The sequence below is a fragment of the Poecilia formosa genome, unplaced genomic scaffold (assembly GCF_000485575.1).
Source record: "Poecilia formosa unplaced genomic scaffold, Poecilia_formosa-5.1.2 Scaffold224, whole genome shotgun sequence".
NCBI lineage: Eukaryota > Metazoa > Chordata > Actinopteri > Cyprinodontiformes > Poeciliidae > Poecilia > Poecilia formosa.
Genome location: NW_006800163.1, coordinates 292644 through 315112, shown reverse-complemented (window position 1 = coordinate 315112; position 22469 = coordinate 292644). Strand labels below are relative to the sequence as shown.

The following is a 22469-nucleotide window of genomic DNA, read 5'->3' as shown; positions in this document are numbered from 1 at the left end:
TAGAATAGAATAGAATAGAATAGAATAGAATAGAACAGAACAGAAAAATTGTTGGTCTCAGTGGGTAAATTTAAGTGTCACAGCAAGAGGTTAAGGTACGTGGGGACAAGTAATAAAAGTACAATAATAAAGGTAATGTGTAGCTGGGTTTGTTAATCCAAAGCAATGTGTCACATTAAGCTTGTTAACAGGCTTAGGCTACTAGTTTTGTTGTTGTTCAAAGGTGGGTAGTTCTGGTTACATTTACTTGACGAACTTTTTGAAGACAAAGTGTACTTATAGGAGTAGTTTTACTGCACTGCACTTTTTAATTTTACTTGAATAATATTATGAACTTACTTGAGTAAATTTATTTTGCATTTAAAGCAATAGACTTACGAGAAGTAGACCTCTGCAACGTATGAGCTAATGTTTGTGAATCCAAGCATGATTGTTCAGCATTTTCTTCATGCCACTGTTTACACTGTTATTGTTTTTTGTAAACATGGTTATTTTATTTGAAAGGTTACATAATCTTCTGTTTATGTATTTATGATAAATTAAATGTTTACTTAATGTAAACATTGCTGTCCATAGCATTCTTGTAAGTGTTCAGTGTTGACAAATTAACAAAATTGTAAATTGAAAGCAAGATTGCTCAGATATGTTTCACAAAGAGGTGCAAAGTGTTGATCATTTAACTCTACATATCCTTACATAACTCTGATTTCTGATAGAAGTTAAGTGAATTTAATAAGTGGCGTTATTTTTATATTAGAAAGCAATGAGAGAACCTGGAGAATCATGTATTTTCCATTACTTAAATCTGCGCAGTGCAGTTGTGGGTTGGTGTAAAACCCACAAAAAGATGTTCAATTAAATCACTGATTTGTGGGTTTTAGAAGCTACAAAATTGATAAAAGCACAAAAACCACAAACCTAATATTTCTGAACAAATGGAGGCAGAGACAATGGAGAGTTTTGTAGACAGTGGAAGTTTGCACTGCTAATTTATTTACCTTCTGTGTGCTTCAAAGGCTAATTGGAATTAGCGATTAACTTAGTCAAGGGTAAATAACCAAACTGCATTTCTTCTGACATACAACAACCTAATCCACTTGAAGTTTTTTCATCTCTTACTATTTAATCACTGTCTGGAGTGAGAAATAAAACAAAATAACTTATAAGAGCATATTTTCCTTATGGTTTGAACCAGAGATATTTGGGATTACTTGTTGGGTCTCTTACAAATACTCCAGGGAGTGAGATTACGGTACACTTGAAGGTGGATAATTTGACACCAAACATAACATATTTTGAACTTATCTGCTGTTGTTTTTGCCCAAACTGACACCAGATATGCTTTTCTTTTCAGAAACTAAAGGATGTAGAATCCATTATCAAGATTACGGAGCTGAATGGAGATAATTTACTGAGGGACTACTCTGAGGAAATTGAACGAATGTTGGGAAGTAAGATGAAGTCTGTAAAGGTAAAACAAAAACCCCTCCTAGGTTATAATAGAGCATGTTTAAACACAGTGCTAGTAAGACCAAGTTCTTCTTGTGAAAGGCAGAACAAGGTACTAAAATTTAGCTGAATGTTGGGCCAAAGAAAAGTTATATATATATACACATATAGTCAGAGAGGCTACATGCAAAGAATGTGGGAGGAATGGTTAGTTTGACATCCCCAGTCGACACTAACTGCTAAACAACTAGTAGCTCAGTGTTCCAACATCCGCAAACGGCAACTGCTATCACAACTTGAGATTGACGAGGTACAACACAAATGCTATGGCAAGGGGGAGGAGCCAGGCGCCAGGTCAGAGGGGAGTTAACTACAACTACTCAGTCTACATACCCAGTCTCCGCCTGGAGACTGGGTATGTAGCCACAGTAATGAACGAACCATCAAAGCTGAACGAGCCCCGACGCCAATTACAACGGCTGAGTGAAGTACCATCAGAAAGTCTAATTGAAGATGTGAATGCAGCATTGAGAACTATCCCTACCAACATCATAACAGAAACCAATGAGCTGATATACAACTCAGCATCAGTGATCTTTGAGATGCTTGGCTACAAGAGCAACCATGAGACCCAATACCCACCATGGAAAAGACGGTTAGAGGCTAAAATCAAGATAACAAAGAGGGAAGTGAGCCAACTGTCAGAGCTCCAAAGGGGTGCAATGAAAATATCAGCACCTAAGAAGTACAGTACCTAAGAAGATGCCCATACCTCAAGCACTTGAAACTGCCAAACAAAGGCTGAACAATACTGGAAAGGCATATGGGAAAGGGAGGCATCCCACAGCAGCAATGCACAGTGGCTAACCTCTCTACGAGAGGACCACAGCAACCTCCCTGAGCAAGCCCCGATAACCATCACTGTGGCAGATGTCCAAGAAAGAGTCTCGGGTATGAAAAACTGGACAGCACCAGGGCCTGACATGATCCATGCCTACTGGCTGAAGAAACTCACTGCCCTCCATGAGCGACTGGCAGCTCAACTGAGCCAGCTGCTACAAAATGGGACTCACCATGAATGGTTAACTGAAGGCCGCACAATCCTGATCCAGAAGGATCCCTCAAAGGTTTCAGTCCCATCAGGCCAATAACCTGTCTTTCTACAACATGGAAGCTCATGTCAGGCATCATAGTGGCTAAGATAAGCGGCACATGGATAAATACATGAGCACGGCACAGAAGGGCATAAATAGCAGAGGAGCCAAACACCAACTCCTTGTAGACCACACAGTCGCCCGAGACTGCAAAACCCGACANTTCTAGGCACAGCCAAGATACTGCACAGAACCCTCAAGCTCCCAGGCCTCTGGTAGAGGACCCGAGCTCAGAGGATGAAAGAGACCACCCGTGGAGGGTGAGAAGGGATTTTTTTAATTTATTTTTTTATTATTTTTTATTTATTTTTTTTGTTAAGCATAAAATATATCCAGATTCAAGACCAATATTTTCACTTTGGTTTAAAGGATTCATTCCCAGTATTCAGGATTTTACTGTTTCGATCTATGAGGGGAATCTCAGATATGGATTCTTTGTGCAATGACCTTCAGAGAGTTCAGTGTTTGTTCTGATTGAGCAGAAGAAATGTTTTTGCAATCCAAAATATCTAAAATATATTTTTTCAAAAGTTCTTTAATTGGCTCCCCTCAGGTTTTTCATACCCAGGCTTTAACTCTGAGGTGTTAAATTGTTCTGCCTTTGTTTGAACATCGTCTGTGTTGTTTTATAATTATATAATTGTAATTATTATTCCATCTAAGCAGCTGTAAGTTAGAACGTTAAGCGTTCACCTGCTGGATGGTTGTTTGACTGAACTTTCTCTTTGAAATAGCCAAAGAGAGGTCACACCAGATCAAAAATACATAAATACCTATGAAAAAATCCTCACAAATATATTTCACATTTTATATTTTGCATTCTGTTGTTGACCAAAAAGCAAATAATACTGGATTTTAACTTTTAATTTACATGAACTTGTTATGTATGGACAAAATGTGAGCTTCTGCCTAGTTTTTTGGTTTGTTTGTTTATTACCATCATTTATAAGTTCGACATATTAATTATTTTTGCCTCCCTATGTAATGGAAACACTGTATCACTGTTTTAAATCATTTAAAAGCAGAATTTGCCTTCTTTCTTGCTTGTTTTTGTCTTAAATATATTTAATGGAATAATCCTTCTCTGTTCTAACAGAGTAGATCATTAATGCTTTCAGTGACCTGTATAAGAACAATATTTTTTGCCCATATTGAAATATTCTTAAGAAAATAATTGCAGATTAAATAATCAGAGCTTGCCTTCATTGATGGTGAGCAGAGCAGCTCTAAATCCTTTTAGGTTGGAACTTCTTCCTCTTTTTTTAGGTTTTATTTGTGCTTTGTGGATGCAGAACAGGATGTCGATCTGCTTCTTCATGTTGAGAGTCTGATTTTTAGGTAGTATCCTGCACTGTCATGGTTCTGATTTCTGATTGGCCAATTAGATTGGTTTGCTGCTCGGAAGCTAAATGAGGTCAGGTGTTTCATGAGCTGGAGCTGAACTCTTTCCAGGATCCTCCTTTAATTTTGAAGGTACAGCAGATAGAAATCACATAAAGTGGAACAGCTTTCTCACAGAGTTTCTGACTATCTGATAAATTCCTAATAAGCACAATGCCGTGAAGAATTAAATAATACAATTAATATTATTTTTAACATTTACCCTTTAATCTCTGTGAGTGTAATATTTTAGTTTGTTAGTCTTATGTCTAAAGAAAGATAATTTCATGTAGTTTAAAACCATCATATGAAAAACAAAGTTTTGGTCTGACAGACCAATGTAAACACAAGAGTTAATGCATCTATTTGCGGACAGGCTTTACGTTACAACAAGATCTGGGTTATGGTCAGATCTTGTTGACCAAGATCAACAAGATCTTGGTCTTGTTGACCAAGGTCAACAAGACTTGATCTGCTTACAGTAGCCTGAAAGCAGATTGTTTCAGGCTACTCAAAAGGTTTAGAATTGGTTAAGGGTCTCACTGATTGTCATCATGCTGATTCAAGTCACTTCAGCTGTATGAACAAATCAAAGTAACTGTTAGGAGTTAGAAAGTGAAGGTGGTTTGTACCTTGGAAACAATTCCAGACCACTGGAGTGTTGGAAGTGAAACAGTGTTCTCCAGGTAAGACCAGAACAAACTACAAAGAAACCAGCATTGGTGCAAAACCAATTCTTTTGTTCTAGTCACTGTACACAGAGGTTCTACACATTGTTCGCCCAATGTCTAGTTTTAATTTAATCGCATTGTGTCTGGTCTATTTCTTGCTAGAGGTTAGCGGAGTCTGCAGAAGATGCTGACCTGTACCATGAATACAACAGTTCACTGCAGGTCAGTGGATCCTCCTCTTTGTTATCACACAGATCTGTCTGTCTGCTTGTCAGTCTGTCTATTTATCTAAAATCCTTGTTTTTCAAGCGAGGGAGATGCTGTTCCACACACCACTGCCCACACCAAAAACTGTTTTTCATTGATAGACTCAACTTGGCAAATTTTTCATGTAAACAAAAACCTATTTACTGCTCAACCCACGAATGCATTTTCCTTTAAAATGTGTTGCCATTTAAATGGGAAAAGTGACAAGTGTGTGTGTGTGTGTGTGTGTGTGTGTGTGTGTGTGTGTGTGTGTGCGCATGTGTGTGTGCGTGCATGCGTGTGTGTGTGTGTACATAAATATTAGCGTGTGTGAGTGTGTGTCTATCTAATTTGTTAGAGGTATAATTGGCTTGCACTGTTAGATAACGGATAATGCTGACTGTGAGTGAACTGGAGGTAACAGCAGGCTGGTTTGGAGTTGGGGCAGCAGCACGCAGGAGCTTTACGACTTCAGCTGACACCTGAAATTAGATTACATCAACTTTAGCTCGCTGTGAGGAAACTGGGTCAACACCAATGCAAGAAATCTTTGCTAAAAAAAAAATCCTATATGAATCCATTAACATAACCAATTTCTGCTGGTTGCTACAAAAACGAAAATAGCAAAAAATAAATAAATAAATAAATAAATAAAATGTTTAAAGACATGCATGTCATGAATATAGAAGAACTAAAGATTCACGATGCCCTTTGTGTTCTTTGGGCAGATATTCATCTTTTCTGAAGTTACCCATCTGACTTTCAATGTAATGTTACTCTAATTTGGCCCAACATGAAGAACTAATCGGCCCATAAACCTATGAACTGGTTGTGCCACCTTTGCCTTTAACACCTGCCATTCAGTGTTTGCAATGACTGACATCAAGTTTTTCTATCTCTTTGGAGTAGCACAGGTCTTCTCTTCTTCAAGAAACTGTTTTATATCTGCCAATGTGGAAGGTTTTAAAGAATGTTTGGAGAGTTTAAAGTCATGGCACAGAATTAAGTTCAGAGGTTCACTAGACAACTCCAAATCCAAAATATACTTTTCTTTTCCATCAGTTCTGACAAGGGCGTCCAAGTACATAGCACCATAGCTACCCTATGGACCATCACCATCACACTAGACCATCACACTAGTAACATCTTGTTTGTGAGCATAATGTTATCTTTGTCTGTTTGATGATAGGTAATATTGAAGTGTGATTAAAAGAAGCAATAACTGAACTCTGTAGGAGGAAAGACATTTTTATGTATCTACACCAAAGACACTGTCTACAACAGTGTCTTTGGTTATATGGCTATTCTTTATTTAACCAAAAGATGAACTACATCTAATTCATCTGGAAAAACCTTTAAATTTTTTTGTACTTCCCCGAATTCCAAGATCCCTTTTCTGTGTTGGTGAATATCAACACAGAAAGGTTGTTTACATAGGTAAACAACCTTCCTAATCTGCCAGAGTACAGCTCCTCCCACTGATGTCAGATCACATATTTTATCCTGTTTTCATTTAAAGAAATATATATATAGAAATGAGAAAATGTTAAACATACAGAGCATTTCTGAATTTTTGATTTAAGGTCCACATTGAGTCCTTTTCATTTGCTGTCCCAGTTTTTTGCTGATTCTGTTTTCAGAGAACAGACAGACAGCACTGACATGCAGCAATGATTGGTATTGAATAGTTTAATTCCCTTTTACTGTCTCTCAGTTTGATTATTACAACTCCATGCTGATCAACACGATGGATGAAGATGGAAACTCTGTGGAGCTGGGCGGAGAGTTTCCGCTTGAAGAAAACGAACATTTTAACAACCTGCCTGTGAATACGCAACAGAGCACCATCCAGGTTCCCACCAATGTCTACAACAAAGGTTGTGAGGAGGATCACATCACACAACTGCTTGTGGAAGTAAAATTGCCCAAATCTTTCTCATAATTTTGTCATTTTCCCAAGCAGATCCCAAATTGCTTAATGCCATCTACAACTCTGAGGCTTTGAATGATGTCTACATTAACAACTTTCTGAGAGATCCCACACTTACTTGGCAGTACTTTGGCAGTTCCTATGGCTTTTTTAGAATCTACCCTGGTAAGTTTATCTTGACCTTTCTTATGTTCCTGTTTTTAAGTATAATAAACTGAAAATTTATTTTAATAAATTTCTTCTATGTTTGTTTGTGCCTGTTTTTGATGTGGGAACCTGATGTGATAACATCAGGTTCAAAGAAGCTCTTTCTGAAACATATGTCTCTTTAAAAGTTTTACAAATGTATTTTTTTAGCACATTTTAAAGCATCAGCATTTGACCAAAGTGCTTCACAACAATCACGACAAGCATAAAACAGTACATAGAATAAAACTAGAATAATGTGAAAAAAACAAAGAAGAATTAGGACTTCTAAGAACTTTTAAGTATTTCATACTTAATCAGTTAAAAAAAAGAGTTTTTAATTAACATTGGAAGGAGCGCACACTCTAAGCACTGAGAACGTGTAAAGGAATGTTTAATTTCTTCTACGTTTTAATTTCATCTTGAGATATGAAGGAGAAACTGGTTGGTTTACCAAAGTCTTCCCTAAGGTGTGTGGATGTTAGGAAGATGCCAAGACATAGAGGAAGCTGTTTTAGATGATAATGTCAACAAAAGCTTTGTTAGAGGTACTTTCATATAGATAGGAAACAAACTAAATTCTGAAGGATGCCACATATGAGATGAGTGAATGCTACAGGCAGACACTACAACACTAATGATTGAGAGCAACTTAAAAATGTATCTGTAACAGTGAAGTAGTAAACCTCCCTGATGACATGTTATTGTTATGTTATTAATGCAATTATTAGTTTCATGGTCACAGCCAGCCCAGTCATGTTTGAGTTCTCCGATTGAGATCCATTTCTCAGATGCAAATTGTCAAACACACAACTCTTCATTCTAATCATGCAATGCTCCGTTCTTATCATTCAAATCTCCACTTCATTCTAGAACAAATTAACGCAGAAACATTTTCATGAGCTACTAAATAGTGATGCAACTTAAGAAACCAGTGTGCCCCCCTCTATTATTCTTTAGTTTAAACTTAAGTTGTAACGGCATTGAAGTGAACCTGGCAAATAGAGCAGAAAAATTAGGAAAATGTTTACCAAAATTTCTAAAAACACAGATACATGTTTGCTCTTCAAAAAACATGCTTTATATGCACCAAATCTATGTTTGGTTTAAAAACTTCCCATGTCATATAAAATAATCCACTGTTTCCCTGAGTAGTAATACCTATTTGTATCAATGTCAAATTGAAAGGAAAATGGAAGCGCTCATGAACACATTAATAAGACAATTAGCTTAATAGCTAGCACTTATTTATACGGTTATCTTGTTGACTATTTAACAAAAAAAGAAAATAAATTATACATTTAAGTCATATGTTTTCTTAATTAGAAAATATATTAATTAAGGCAGAACTGTACCTTCCTTATTGGTTTTGCCCTAATTAAGGAAGTTGAAATATTTTTACCTTGTAAGTGGTCATATTTTAATCTCATTTTGCAGCAGTTTTGAGTGATATGAGTCTCAGGTAATTTTCTTAGCATTGGTATCAGATTATTGTTTTTTAATTGTGACAACCTTCGTGACTGTAAACTTCCTCTTTCAGGTATTAAATGGACTCCTGACAACAACGGTGTGGTAGCTTTTGACAGCAGAAACAGAAATTGGTGAGTTCTGTCCAGTTCTCAGAGCACACTGAAGTCAACATTAGATGTGTATTTTCATATGTTTTGAATCTCTTATTATTTTTTGTGACCTGTTGTCTCTGAAGTAAATGTTGAGAATGAATTTTGGCCATTGAGTGATTCTCAGGCCACTCAATGGCCAAAATCTGATGTAATAGACTATTACATCAGTCTATTACATCAATAGACTGATGTAATAGAGCACATCATTCTATTGACATGAGTCAATAGAATGATGTGCTCTAATAGATTCTCTGATTCACTGACTCCACATTAGTTACTTTACTCTTTCGACTTCTTTTTTACTAGACATGGTCTTTTTCTGCTTACTCATGAGATAAATAAACTGCCCATGCAGAATAATAAAGTCATGGGAATTTATTGTTCTTTCAATATTTAACACCAGATCACTGTGTTGCATGGCGTATATTTTTTTAGTTAATTGTTTTTTAGCAAGCAGGAATAACTCTGCTCTGTAGAGTTCTGGTCAGACAGAGACCTGGTTCCCTTGAGTGAGTAAACTGAACGGCGACCTGGACCTGTGATCCTCTCTAAAAGACGTTAAGCTGTTTCCTCAGCCAGGTCACTGCAGCCGACATGGCACCATATGTGACTGTTCATGCGCTCTAAATAATACCAGAGAACTGTATGTCCCTGAACATTTCTCCACAAAGCGAGTTTTCACCTGAGACCCCAGACACTGCTAGATCTATGAAAATGTGTTATGAAAAAATAATGTGAGAATACATTTTTACTTAAATAATTAACACTAGGGTCCTGATATTGATCTAAATGTGTCTTTTGCTCCACTGTTTCACAGGTACATCCAGGCAGCTACATCTCCCAAGGATATTATCATCATGGTGGATATCAGTGGCAGCATGAAGGGATTAAAGATGACCATAGCCAAACACACCATTAACACCATCCTGGACACACTAGGAGAGAATGATTTTGTCAATGTCATTGCTGTGAGATGCATTTTTAACAAGTCTCCTTATTCACAAACACACTGCTACTTTGCAAGTGATTGATTAGATGCGCTTACTCAGTTACATTTATTTTCTTTATTTATGTTACACCTTGTTTGTCTAGGGGGTAACATAAGTGTTACACCCCCACAGTTCATAAGTGGGGGCTTGTCCAGGATATTTTTGTTGAACATGACAAAGTTTATTCTGAAAATTTTGTGGCAGACCCTACTATTGAACAAGTTATTGACTGTAGGAAGGGTGATCTGTTTGACATTACTGATCATTATGAAATACCTGTGTTGAAATCATTACTTAAGAAAGACCTTAAGTCTGTTGTTTTAAAAGGATGATCTGACAAAGGAGTGTAATTTGTTTGCCATTTCTTCTGCAAAAAGCTAACAATTTTAATCTTTTCTAGAACCAACAACAAATAAAATTTGAATTTGTGTCTCTATTATTGATACTTTGTTAGTTAGAAGGGGTGGGACAAATTGATCCTTCAATTTTGTGCTTATACCACCATACCACTATTGTGTATCAGACTTTTATTGCAGAAGTGTTGGAAACGTGAGATCATAGTAAAATACTGTTCACATATTGTCAGTTTGCATACATAATTTGATCACTAAACAAACCAGGTTAGCAAAATGTAGTTTTTGGACATACTAAAAAATTATATCATAGCAGCACCACAAGTCCCCACACATGTATACCTCATACGTACACCATTGTTACAAAATCACCACAATTGTGATATAAAAACCGCAACATTACATCCAGACATTTGTCTCACCTCAAAATACTGGATCCTTGACACTCAAAGTTAATATGGCTATTTTTTTTCTGACCATATAGAGCATTGAAATGAAGTTTCCACACAATCAACTGATCCTTTAAGACATAAGACTGCTCTGTCACAAAAAAAAGAAACACGATTTGTCCTGATACAACAGAATCCTGCAAATTCCAGTGAACTGATATCAATTCAAAGGGACCTAATGTGCTCTTTCACATGTGCACATCATAACAGGAGTGAGTCAGAAGTGGTACATATGCTATAAAGCCTCAGCAGGAGCCTCTAGTCTCACATGTGCTTTCTGAATGTACTTTTTCTTTTGTCTGCCTCTCTGTAGTACACTGACTATGTTCGCTATGTGGAGCCATGTTTCAGAGGAACATTGGTGCAGGCTGACTTGGACAACAGGGAGGTAAGATAATTATCATCTTCTTTAGAGAGATTAAAGAGCTGAGCATGCATCTCAGCTGACATTTAACACACACACACAACTTCTAACATCAATTTCATGGCCTGCTTCTAATGCCACTACACTATGCTAATTCACTAGGTTAGAGTGTAATTTGACCTTCAGGGGATGGGGCATTCTCAGTGGTAATTAGGTGAAAGGTGGGTTACATCCTAGATAGCTCAACAGTCCATCTAAGGGCAACTCAGAGACACAAGGGACAAACATCCAGACTTACAGAAACCATCAGTTATTTGGGCACTTAGAGAGACAAATTGAGCTAGCATGTCTATATATAGACTGTAGGAAGAAACTGGAATATCTGAAGAGAACCCACTCACTCCTTTTTCTGGAAGCCTATTACTGTGGTTAGTAGCCTCTTATGCCTCATTTCCACAGAGAGTTAAGGTACAGGTCAGTTCTGTATGCTAGTTAGTCTATTTCTGTTGTAAAAGTGACTTGTATATAGCTAACCCAAACTGCAACAAGCTCAAGGCATTGTAGTGCATCACAATTGTTGTCACACTCATATGATGCCACGTTGGATGTATCTTTTTAACCCAGGTTGATACCAACTAGTGTTGGAATTGATTTTGTGGCCATAAAATAGCATCAGAATAGCAGCGCTCCATGGTGCTTCTCAGTGCAAACAAGGTAATACTGTAATAGTATAAAGATTATCATACAAAATGTCTTCATCGCTGTTTTATTCAGTCTCTTGAATAAAACAGAAGAGCACAAGTATCTTTCCTTGTTAGAACAGAAGTGACAAATGTGTGTTTTACCATCACAACTGTTTTTGTACAGTTTCTGCCATGTGGCCAGAATTCTGTAAGTGTTACATCTGGTGTAATAGAGTTTGCCATTTCTCTTTCAGCACTTTAAGCTGCTGGTGGAGGAGTTGCATGTTAAAGGAGAAGCAAAAATAAAGAATGCCATGAAGGAGTCTTTTAAGATCCTAAATGAGGTTTGTTTATTTTTGGCTTGATGGGTTGGAAGTCAATTTTACTGTTTTGCTGTTTTTCAATAATCATTCAGAAAAGAATGCCTTGAATCTGGGAAGGAGTTTTACTGATCATCATCTTTTTTTCCCATCTGTATGTTTGTCTACAGGCGAGGATGAATGGTCAGGGCAGCATGTGTAACCAGGCCATCATGCTAATCACAGATGGAGCCATGGAGGACTTTGAATCTGTCTTTGAAGAATTTAACTGGCCAGAGCGCAGGGTGAGGAATAAGAAGGAATTCAATAATGTTCTTACCAATATGATTTTAGCATCAAGGTTTCCATCTTCCCCTAGAGACTGTTGTTCATTAGCCTGGTAAAAGACAGCCTCTTGTTCTGCTCTTTACTGGACCTTTGGCTATTGAGAAATTATTGCATGCTGGAGGCATGAACTCTGTTGAAGTTTTAAAGGGCTGAATCAGATTTTACCAATCGCTAATGTTTGGCTATGACCTATGTATTGCGCCAGCTTGATTATGATGGAAGCTATGTTATGAAGCTTACCGGAAATTGATGAAAAATTAAATGCTGTAAACAACCCCCTCACCACCCCCTGCAAAGAGACACATGCTGAGTTGAACAACATCTTTGCATCATCATCTAAAATATCTTAAAGACTCTTGCTCTGATTTAATTGCTCATTATTTGGAAGCGAATGGCCAACACAGACTGAATGACTTCATTCACTTCCTCTGCTGCCTCTGCCAAACTAGGCTAACTACATTTCTAAAACAGAATTGTCTGCACATCTTACCAGTTTTGAGGTCAGGACCATTCCATAAACCTGATGGCCGTCTCCTTTATTTATTCCAAAATCTGTTTTGATATGTACATGGAATCAGTGTCACCACTGTCCAAGCTCATCCAGTTAACCCATATTAATATTAAATCAGATCCAATAAAAGGTCATTTCAAGGGTCAGGCATGGCAGGTTCTATATTTGCCCTTGACTTTCCTCTCTGTATGGTGTTTTTTTTAATGCTGGGGCTAAAGTTCTGTTTCAGCATGGTGTCTGAAATTACTCATGTTTTACCTTTTCAGAACATCAGTGAATGGATTTTCAGATTTCTATTTGTAAAAAAAAAAGTTAAGTGATGTATTTTCTTTCCTACTTTACAATTATTCACAACTTTATGTTGATCTATCACATAAAATGCATCCAACTTCAAGTTAACAATGTGCAAAATAGGAAAATATTTATTGTATGTTCATAAAGTTCTACGTTTGTGACAATAAAAGGCTCACTGATGGTTTCCAACTCGTCCAACAGAGCATAAACATTGTTTGCATTTAGAAAAGATCACTGACCTGGATTTTTATGGATGAGGTGTTTTCCCTAAACCCTCTCATCTGGCTTCTCTCGCAATACTGAACTGTACTTTTTATGTGAGCATGATTCTTTCTACCAATTGAAAACATCTTCAGTACAACATTTAATAATTTGTCAACATTGTATATAACACGCCTTTCCATTAACATGATTCTCTGTTTAGGTTCGAGTGTTCACCTACCTGATTGGTAGAGAGATGACATTTGCTCAAGCAACCAAGTGGATCGCTTGCAACAACAAGGGTCAGTCCAGTATGTGTGTGTGTGTGTGTGTGTGTGTGTGTGTGCGTGTGTGTGTGTGTGTGTGTGGCTATTGCTCTGAATGGGCACAGTCATAAAGACTGATCTTGTGGTTTCGTCAGGTTACTACACACACATCTCAACTCTGGCTGACGTTCAGGAGAATGTCATGGAATATCTGCATGTGCTCAGTCGACCAATGGTTATCAACCACGACCATGACATCATCTGGACAGAAGCCTACATGGACACAGTGGTAAGATGACCCGTCCACATTGCAGCACAATCACTTGAGTGTCCTTTCCCCGAACATGCTGCACATTGCTCATCATCTTCATTTTCATTTTCTTCATGTCTGTATCTTCATGTCCATCTGTCTTTTCCTTAAACTGTATTTGGACTCATTCTCCCATGAACCTGTTGGCCATGCAACCCACTCTGGCAGCTTCCCAACACAAAGGAGGTAAAAAATAAAATAAAATAAAATAAAATAAAATAATAAAAAATAAATAAATAAAAAGAATAATACAACCTTTTTACTGTGAGATGAAAGTTGACCGTTTCTGGCATATTTATTTCTTTAAGTTCTTTTTTTCAGCTCTGGCCAAATATTTGATACTATTGCAAACTTTGTGCTCATAGTTAATTTCTTCCATTATGGTAGGAGCCAAATATTTTATCAATATGCTTATTATGTTATTAGTTACTGTCTGCTAGTAAAGTTCCCACAATCTGGATTCAAAGCATTCGGTTAGGGTAATCTTGCGCAGCACAAACTTCAGCTGAAAAGAACTGCAGAAAACAGGGACATAATCTGACATTCTTCACACTACTGGCTGAGATTGGCAGTGTTGTCAACATGCATTTAAAATGTCCTTTATTTTACACAAAGAAATTCAGCTTCATAATGCCATCTGGTCAATCAGTTTTCTGCTGTCTAAAATTATATTTTTTTGTAAATGCCTTGTTTTGAATATGTACATATACAAACTGAATTGAATTAATGAGGAACCATGTTCTTTGTCTTTTAGCTTTTCTACACCAAAGCTCAGAGTCTGCTGCTGATGACTTCAGTGGCCATGCCAGTTTTCAGCAAGAAGAAGGAAACAGTCAGTTCAACAATTCGCCCTATGATATTCTCTGAAAGTCAGATATATATTTATTTGTTCAGATACAATATTTAATCCACATTTATGTCTAAATTATAATGGAACAACTCTCTGAACAATTGATTTGTGAGGTTTATCATACATGGCTGAAAGACATTTTTTTTTTCATTTTCAACATAAAAAAACATAAAAATTATGAAAAACAATATGTGGACATTACCCACAATAGTAATCATGTAAAGTAGGTGTAAAACCAATCAGTGAATACAATAAATAAGAAAGATAATATTACAAATTCTTAAAAAATGTTCAAGTTATTGCTTTGCACACATTCAAACATGATTGAGAATTTATACCAACGTCCAACCCAAAATAGAAACAAATCCGAAACAAAAAATCAGCTTTGATCTAGTTAATAGTTTTCATAGTGGAAAATATTCATATATTAACAGAAGACATTTAAACAGTGACATTACCAGAGAAAGGAATAACTGAATCACTGAAACATGACGTTAAGAGAGGTTGTGTGTAAACTCTGCCTTCATGATGCTGCCTGTCTTCAGCTGTCGCATGGCATCCTGCTGGGTGTGGTTGGCACTGATGTTCCCCTCATGGAGGTGATGAAGCTGGCGCCGAGATACATAGTGAGGCCGAGTGTTCTTCACTTCTCCAGCTTTTCAAAACTTTAATTCACACACTTGTGAATAAAGCTGACAGCAGTATTTTGTGTTTTATCAGCTGGGACCACATGGCTACGCCTTCCTCCTCAACAACAATGGTTACATCCTGGCTCATCCTGACCTCCGACCTCTGGTGAGTACAGCTTCTGAATACTTTCTTTTCTGCCGCAGTGATGGATAAAGCAGAGCTGCTGAGCATCAAACTAAATCCAAACTTAATGTTCAGCAATAGAAAGATGTAAGAAACTGGCAGTCACTGTCACTGACTGCTTAGCAACAGAACAGACTTTAAGTCATCCTTAAAATCCTCTTCAATTAGTGGCCAAAGATCAGAACAGGTCAGACATAATATTTTAGTTTATTTTTTTTTCTAAAAGCAGAACATTACTACCTTTTTTTTTACTTTATGCTGACAAAGGATATTCATGACAACAAACTCCAACACTCGATAAAGAGGCGTGTTTATCCAAATGTTAGAGGGATTTAAAGTGATTATATTAACGTGTAGACAATGGAAACAAAAGTATGCTTGTATATTATTCACTAGATCAATTTTGATGGAAAATATAGAACAGTAAGTTATTCAGTAACACAATTTTTAAGAAGGGAAAAGTTGAAAGATGCACAAAGAATTTAACAAAAAAGTAGAAAAAATGATACAGAAGGAAATGAAAAGGAATGCTCTGAACATTCTCTGTATGCTCTGAACTCATATACCACACATTAACATAACCCAATAACATATACGTACACATATATAGTTAGCACAAAATTAGAGTAATTTGTGTTTAGTCTATCACTTTCTTATATCAATTCTTCTATAAATAAATCTTTACAAAATCAACTGGTGCCATAGATTAGGTTCCTTTGCCCATGTCAGGCAGTTTATTTTGTTATTGACTCTGATTTTTTGTCCTGGGTGAGTGAAGTCTGGCCAGCCCTTTGAATATTTTAGCAGGGACCCCAGCTCAGATACACAGTAACGGTGCTCCTCTGTCCTACAGTATAAAGACGGTAAGAAGCTAAAGCCAAAGCCAAACTACAACAGTGTGGATCTGTCAGAGGTGGAGTGGGAGGACACAGAGGAGATGGTAAACACACACAGGATTAAGACTAAAATGGCTGCAATTTAAATCTGAATGTATTCAACAGTAAAGACTCAATAGATTGAGTCTGTGGACCTGATTTAGTTATGTGAAGAATCTTTTTGCACTATTATTGTAATCTGTCTGCCGTACTGATTGTAGGGCAGACAGATATTTGCTTAGTAATTGTTCACGTGGATGCAAATGTTGTGCTTTGGTATTGTTCACTTCTATCTAGTCTAATTTTGTATTTGTATTCTTACAGCTGAGGACACCTATGGTGAACGGAGAGACAGGCAGCATGACCCTGAACATCAGAGCTTCTGTGGATAAAGGGGTGAGAAAGTTCTGTACAACAAAAGCTTCTTATTCCATCCTGCTTAGAGTTGACTGTAGTCGATTAAAATGTGTTATATTAATAACTCCTGCTCACCCACAGTGACTGTTTTTACCAGAACTGTTGTTGTAACTCGGTTCATGTAAAAACTGGAGCTAAAAACTGGGCGTCTCACAGGCAGGAAGTAGTAGTGATATTATTCTGACTGCTGACTGTGCTCAGGGAAATCATCATAAACTGGAAGATTAATAGACAGGTTCGGTTTACGTTAATAAGTTAACCCACAATTCAGTTTATCTTAAAATTAAATATTAAATCACATAAATAAGAAAGGATTTTTAACACAGAAATGTATGTTCACTGTATGTATCTGGAATCAGTTCTTCATCAAGACTGCTTCTGTTTTAATCATTGCTTGTCAGGTTTATGCTAAGTTTTGTTTGTCTGAAAGGAGAACAGTCTGCAACTGAGCAGCAGTCCACAGTCCTTTTTTATGTATCCCAGCTGAGATGCTTCCAGCATTGTCTGTGTCAAGACTGGTTTAACAATGTTGCTTTTATCCCTGTTTCTTGTCCTCGCCTTTTTCTACCGCGCAACTTCCACACTTTGAAAAGCCGACTTCTTTGAGCAGAGCCTTCCCCATAAGACAACCTTAAAATAAAATGTATAGATTTCAAACCTCAGATTCTTAGAGCTGCCACCCAGGAAAAATAAAAGCAGAACTATATTGAGTTAAACGTGAAAACCTTTTGTTATAACTTCACTTACATGCTTTTCTATTGATCCTTTGCAATATTATAATATTCTGATAATTTTCAAAGCTAACAGAACTAACTGGTTGACGTACTGTGTTTGATGAATCTATATAAGTGTGAGAGTTTGAATTGAATTCCTGTAATAATGTTTTGATGTTATTCTGATTTATTGACATGTATCATGTTCTAAACATGCTATGGGCAATTTGATTACAATTTCTGTTTTGAATATTGCATGATCAGATGTGTTTTTTTATTCAACAGAAAAGACCAATGTACCTCACCAACAACTACTTCTACACAGACATTGCTGAAACGCCTTTCAGGTTTAACACAGTTCATCTTTTCGTTTTTTCATGCTGTATATATGTTGGATTCAATGCTCTTATTTTCTTTTGTTTGTTTCAACAATTTCCATATACTTCAATATATACAAATGGGAAAGATGTGCTGAAATGAATGTTCTTTTTGTGGCTTGTGTTCTTCAATAACATCAGTGGAATCTACCAGTTGTTTATTCAGTATAAAGTTTACCTTTGTCCCTGTCTTTTCCCGTTAGCTTTGGCCTGGTGCTGACCAAGGGTCACGGCAGTCTGATGTTTACAGGAAATGTATCAGTGGAAGAAGGTAGGATTTTCGGTTATGTTCTACACACCAGCAATATTTTATCTTGTCATTATAAGAAATCAAACAATATGTTCAACTCAGTTGGATTATCTGACAGTTCTCTTGAATGCTGTAATTAATGCAGAGTGAATGAAACATCAACACTCTTGCTCTTCAACTGACATCAACTCCTGTGATTTATTTTACTGACTTACATATTTTTACTTTCCAATATAGGTCTGCATGATATGACCTCCCCTGACCTAAGCCTCGCCTCTGAGTGGTACGTCTGAAATGCGAACTGACATTTAGAGTAAATCAAGATAATTTATAGACCTTCTAACTCCATTTAGTGACAGACAAACAGCTGTTAAAATTACCCCCAAAACAACTCTAAATTATGCAGATGTTGTTAAATTGTATTTTACAGCAATGGTACAACAACATATTTACATTTATATATTTGAAACAAAATTACTGAAAATATGGAATAAAAGTTTTTCAGTGCCACTTATCATGTCAGTGAAAAATGTTTTTCATACATTTTCCAATGCAAGAAAAATGGAATATTTCCATTGTTAGCTGCGTATATTCAATATATAATTTGCATGTTAAAGTTGGAGATGATTTTGCATTACAGATGTTTAAGAACTTTTGGAGTCAAGTGAAATGCTACAATAGCAATTTAAACAAGTTACTTTCTTAATGTTAAAATGCAAACATACCTTAGGAAATTATTATAATGTGCACTGAATTGTTTTCGTTGTCCATATGCTTTTCTTTATCTATCGTTTCATTTACTGGATGTTGATTGTCCAGCTGCTGTGCGTTCTGCACATATGTGCTTTAACACCTGCTGCACACTTCACGCCTCGGTGGGGAGTGTTACAGAAAAGCTCCATTCTGAGAGCTTGTTTCAAAAGCTCTGATCACTGGTGACGTGTTAACAATCAGCTGGACCTCAACAAAAATGTTCTGATTTCACTGAAAACCAGGCCTGTGTGAACAGAGCCTGTGCTACATGAGCTCAGACCTGGGGTGGGATATTGAGCATAGCCATCCAAAATGAGTGTAGAAATGACTGTTCTTCCTCTCCTTCACCAGTGGGAGCTGTAGGAATCACCAAATCAGGCTTCCAACTGGATCAACGGTCCTTTGCTTTGTTTATCCAACTGTCAAAATCTTTTCTTCTACAGGACTTACTGTGAGACAGACATCGACCCAGATCACCGAAAATACACCCAGCATCAAGCGGTCATCAGATACCTACAGGGGAAGGAGCCTGACCTGGAGTGTAGGTTTTACCTCCTCACAAAAACATCTTAACATTATTTCAGTAAATTTTTACAGTTTGCAGATTGACGTGCTTCTATTTCTATTTGATTCCACATTTGTTTTGGCTTTAGGTGATGAATTGTTGCTCCAGCAGATATTGTTTGACGCCGTGGTAACAGCCCCACTGGAGGCTTATTGGAACTCAGTGATGCTTAATGACAGGTGAGACCACTGAAACTGAATCACGTGTGAGCTCACAACTGGACTATAATCTGCTGCTGTAATTTAAGTTCTCTGGTAGGAATATGTATGTGTCATGCCTGTCTAATGTATTGTGGCGTGGTGTGCAGGGTGGAGCCGGGGGTCGAGACAGCTTTTCTTGGGACTCGCTCGGGCCTGATGAGGTTAATGAGATATGCAGGAACGGAGACCAGAGTGGCAAAGTAAGGATGAGGACACCGACTCAAGTCATAGTCTGTCTCTGTAGCAGAAAGTAAATCTCACTTACATAACAGAATGTGTAGATAACGCATCACACTGGTGGGTCTCAATAAGTTAGAATATTATCAAAAAGTTTGTTTATTTTCATAGTTCAGTTCAATAAATGAACACGGTGTATAGATTAAACCTTTATTTCAGTTAATTATGATGATTTTCCTCTAAAAAAAACTACGAGAAACATGACATTAATTTATTAGAATAAAAAGTATGTTTAATGCCAAGTNACCCGTTAGCTTTGGCCTGGTGCTGACCAAGGGTCACGGCAGTCTGATGTTTACAGGAAATGTATCAGTGGAAGAAGGTAGGATTTTCGGTTATGGTTTTACAATATTTCCTCACATCTTTTTTTAATCCCGGCCAAAAAAATTGCCGCAAAATGCGGTCATATGTTTTGGTCACCCCCATGTGACCAGCCATAGGATTGTCATGAGCAAGATTTAAAATGGCAAGACGAAATTTCTGTGGTACCACAATTTGATTAACTGCCCGCCAGTCATCCTCTGCAGTGGCCTGTGATGGTGTCCATTTACGCACCAACAGGCCATCTACACAAAAATATCCCTCGTGCATTTTCTCAATTTCATCATTTGACACAACACGGTTGAACAAAGGGACAAGAGAGGGATCACGACTTTGTTCCAGAATAAGATTTCCCCTCGACATGTTGTCGTAAAGGGCCTCCCCCTGGTCCACATCATGTGAAGGTGCCACAGGTGTAGAAGGCACCGACGTACCTGCAGAATCCAAGTTGCTTTCCCCATTCAAAGGGTCATCTGATAAGCTGCGTTCCTCCAGGTTGATCACATCACCGATGTCCAGTTCCATGTTTTCCCGGGCCATAGCTCGAGTAACCGCACACACGGGAAACACCTTTGGATATTTTCTCTGCAACTCATCTGGGGCATCTGATATCACTGGAACTGTTGTAACTTCCGGATTAACCAAAATTTTACCCCCTGCCAAATCGTTTCCCAGAAGAAAATCAACCCCTTTTATTGGGAAAACTGGACTTGCGGCCACCACCACCTCACCAGAAACCAACTTCGAAGTCAAACAGATGCGATGAAGAGGGATGCGTAAGAAATTCATTCCAAGACCTTGCACCAACTCATATGAATTTAGAAAGGTCTCATCATTTAACGGCAGAACACCATCAAGAATAATGGATCTAGATGCTGCCGTGTCCCTCAAGATTGTTACAGGTACTCTTTGTCCGCCCGCTATGGAGACACTCCCAGTCATGAGAAAAGGTGCATAAATTCCCAGCTCTACGTTCCCCGCCTCGCAGGAAACTAAAACTGGGGGTGGCTTAGCTGGCGTGGCCGCTGTAGCTGACAAAGGCTTCTTGTTGAGCAAAAAACAGTTGGCCATAATATGACCACGCTTATTGCAATGAGCGCAAACTGGCCTCCTACCAACTCCACTTTCAAAGCGATGTTCCACCTCAACGTTGGGCTTCGCAGGAGGCGGGGCACTACGCAGCGGCACATAAGGCTGCCTGTCAAATACATTTTTATGAGTCAAAACATACTCATCCGCCAATACAGCCGCCTTGGAAATTTCAACAACCTTATGTTCATTTATATACGTTACAATCTGCTTAGTTAGACAGTTCTTAAATTCTTCCAGCAGAATTAAATCACGTAACTGACTGAAATTTTCCACGCCCAGTGCTAAACACCAACGATCAAAGAGGACCTCCTTGTCATGGGCAAATTCTACATAACTCCGACCTTCATCCTTAACAAGACCGTGGAACTTTTGCCTATACGCTTCCGGCACAAGTTCATATGCTTTGAGAACAGCTGATTTCACTGAGTCATAATTCAAACTGACGTCAGACGGAAGTGAAGCATAAACCTCTTGAGCTTTCCCCGTAAATACGCACTGCAATAATAACGGCCAAAATTGCTTTGGCCATTGTAATGATATAGCCACTCTCTCAAATAGGACAAAATACATGTCCACATCATTTTCGGAAAAGGGTGGTATCAAACGAATGCACTTGCTCATATCAAAGGTAGAGGAACCCCACGGGGCAGTCGAGCTGCTCACTTCAAGCTCTTTCAAACGAACTTCTTTATTTGCTTCAGTTTCCAATTTACGCAGTTGGAACTCATGATCCAATTCCCGTTCTCTGAGATTGAGACGGCGAAGTTCAAGCTGTAGTTCCAATTCACGAAGATCAAAAGAAGTTTTTTCAGTCCCAGCGCCCTGACAGTCTTGATGACTAGTATGGGCATCAGGGCTAAGCAGAGGAGCCGTGTCAGAGTTAGTTTGAATGTCAGCACCAGAGTCAACCTGTGGACCAGCATCAGAACCAACGCGAGGAAGAACGCCAGCGTCAATCAGAGCAGAAACAATCTCAGATTTCATTTCCGCCTTTTTTAACTGCTTAGAAACGGAGATCGAAAACTCACCAGCAATTAATAAAAGCTGATCCTTTGTACAACAATCAATTTGCTCGATTGTAGGATTGTCCGAAAACTCTTCCAGGCTAAACTCCATTTCGGTTTAGAAAGTCGTAACAAACTAAAACGAACAAAACGAGAACCAAAGACGCTCCTTGCAACCCACAAACATCAATAAGTGCCGGAAATCCGCCCAAATATGACGAGCCCCCAATATGTTACGGCCCGCACAGGGCACACAACATAAAAGGTCCAGACCAAGTTATATAAAACAAAAGTTTT

At 37.9% G+C, this 22469-nt stretch overlaps 1 protein-coding gene across 4 annotated transcripts in view; it reads left to right on the top strand.

Moving 5' to 3' along the window:
- LOC103149375 (voltage-dependent calcium channel subunit alpha-2/delta-4-like) overlaps positions 1–22469 on the top strand; it is a 63723-nt gene that overhangs the window by 4915 nt on the left and 36339 nt on the right. For 3 of the 4 annotated variants that reach the window (XM_016679876.1, XM_007568489.2, XM_016679877.1), the window contains 23 exons: positions 1355–1471; positions 4817–4876; positions 6615–6777; positions 6864–6995; positions 8557–8617; positions 9456–9606; positions 10743–10817; positions 11731–11820; positions 11967–12080; positions 13353–13431; positions 13551–13684; positions 13874–13891; positions 14460–14537; positions 15101–15181; positions 15276–15350; positions 16222–16308; positions 16568–16639; positions 17659–17720; positions 17954–18021; positions 18238–18283; positions 19197–19294; positions 19407–19497; positions 19626–19718. In XM_016679876.1, the coding sequence (XP_016535362.1) occupies positions 1355–1471; positions 4817–4876; positions 6615–6777; positions 6864–6995; positions 8557–8617; positions 9456–9606; positions 10743–10817; positions 11731–11820; positions 11967–12080; positions 13353–13431; positions 13551–13684; positions 13874–13891; positions 14460–14537; positions 15101–15181; positions 15276–15350; positions 16222–16308; positions 16568–16639; positions 17659–17720; positions 17954–18021; positions 18238–18283; positions 19197–19294; positions 19407–19497; positions 19626–19718 (2045 nt within the window). The remainder of the gene's footprint in view (positions 1–1354; positions 1472–4816; positions 4877–6614; positions 6778–6863; positions 6996–8556; positions 8618–9455; positions 9607–10742; positions 10818–11730; positions 11821–11966; positions 12081–13352; positions 13432–13550; positions 13685–13873; positions 13892–14459; positions 14538–15100; positions 15182–15275; positions 15351–16221; positions 16309–16567; positions 16640–17658; positions 17721–17953; positions 18022–18237; positions 18284–19196; positions 19295–19406; positions 19498–19625; positions 19719–22469) is intronic. The other variant, XM_016679875.1, reaches the window with a different exon arrangement.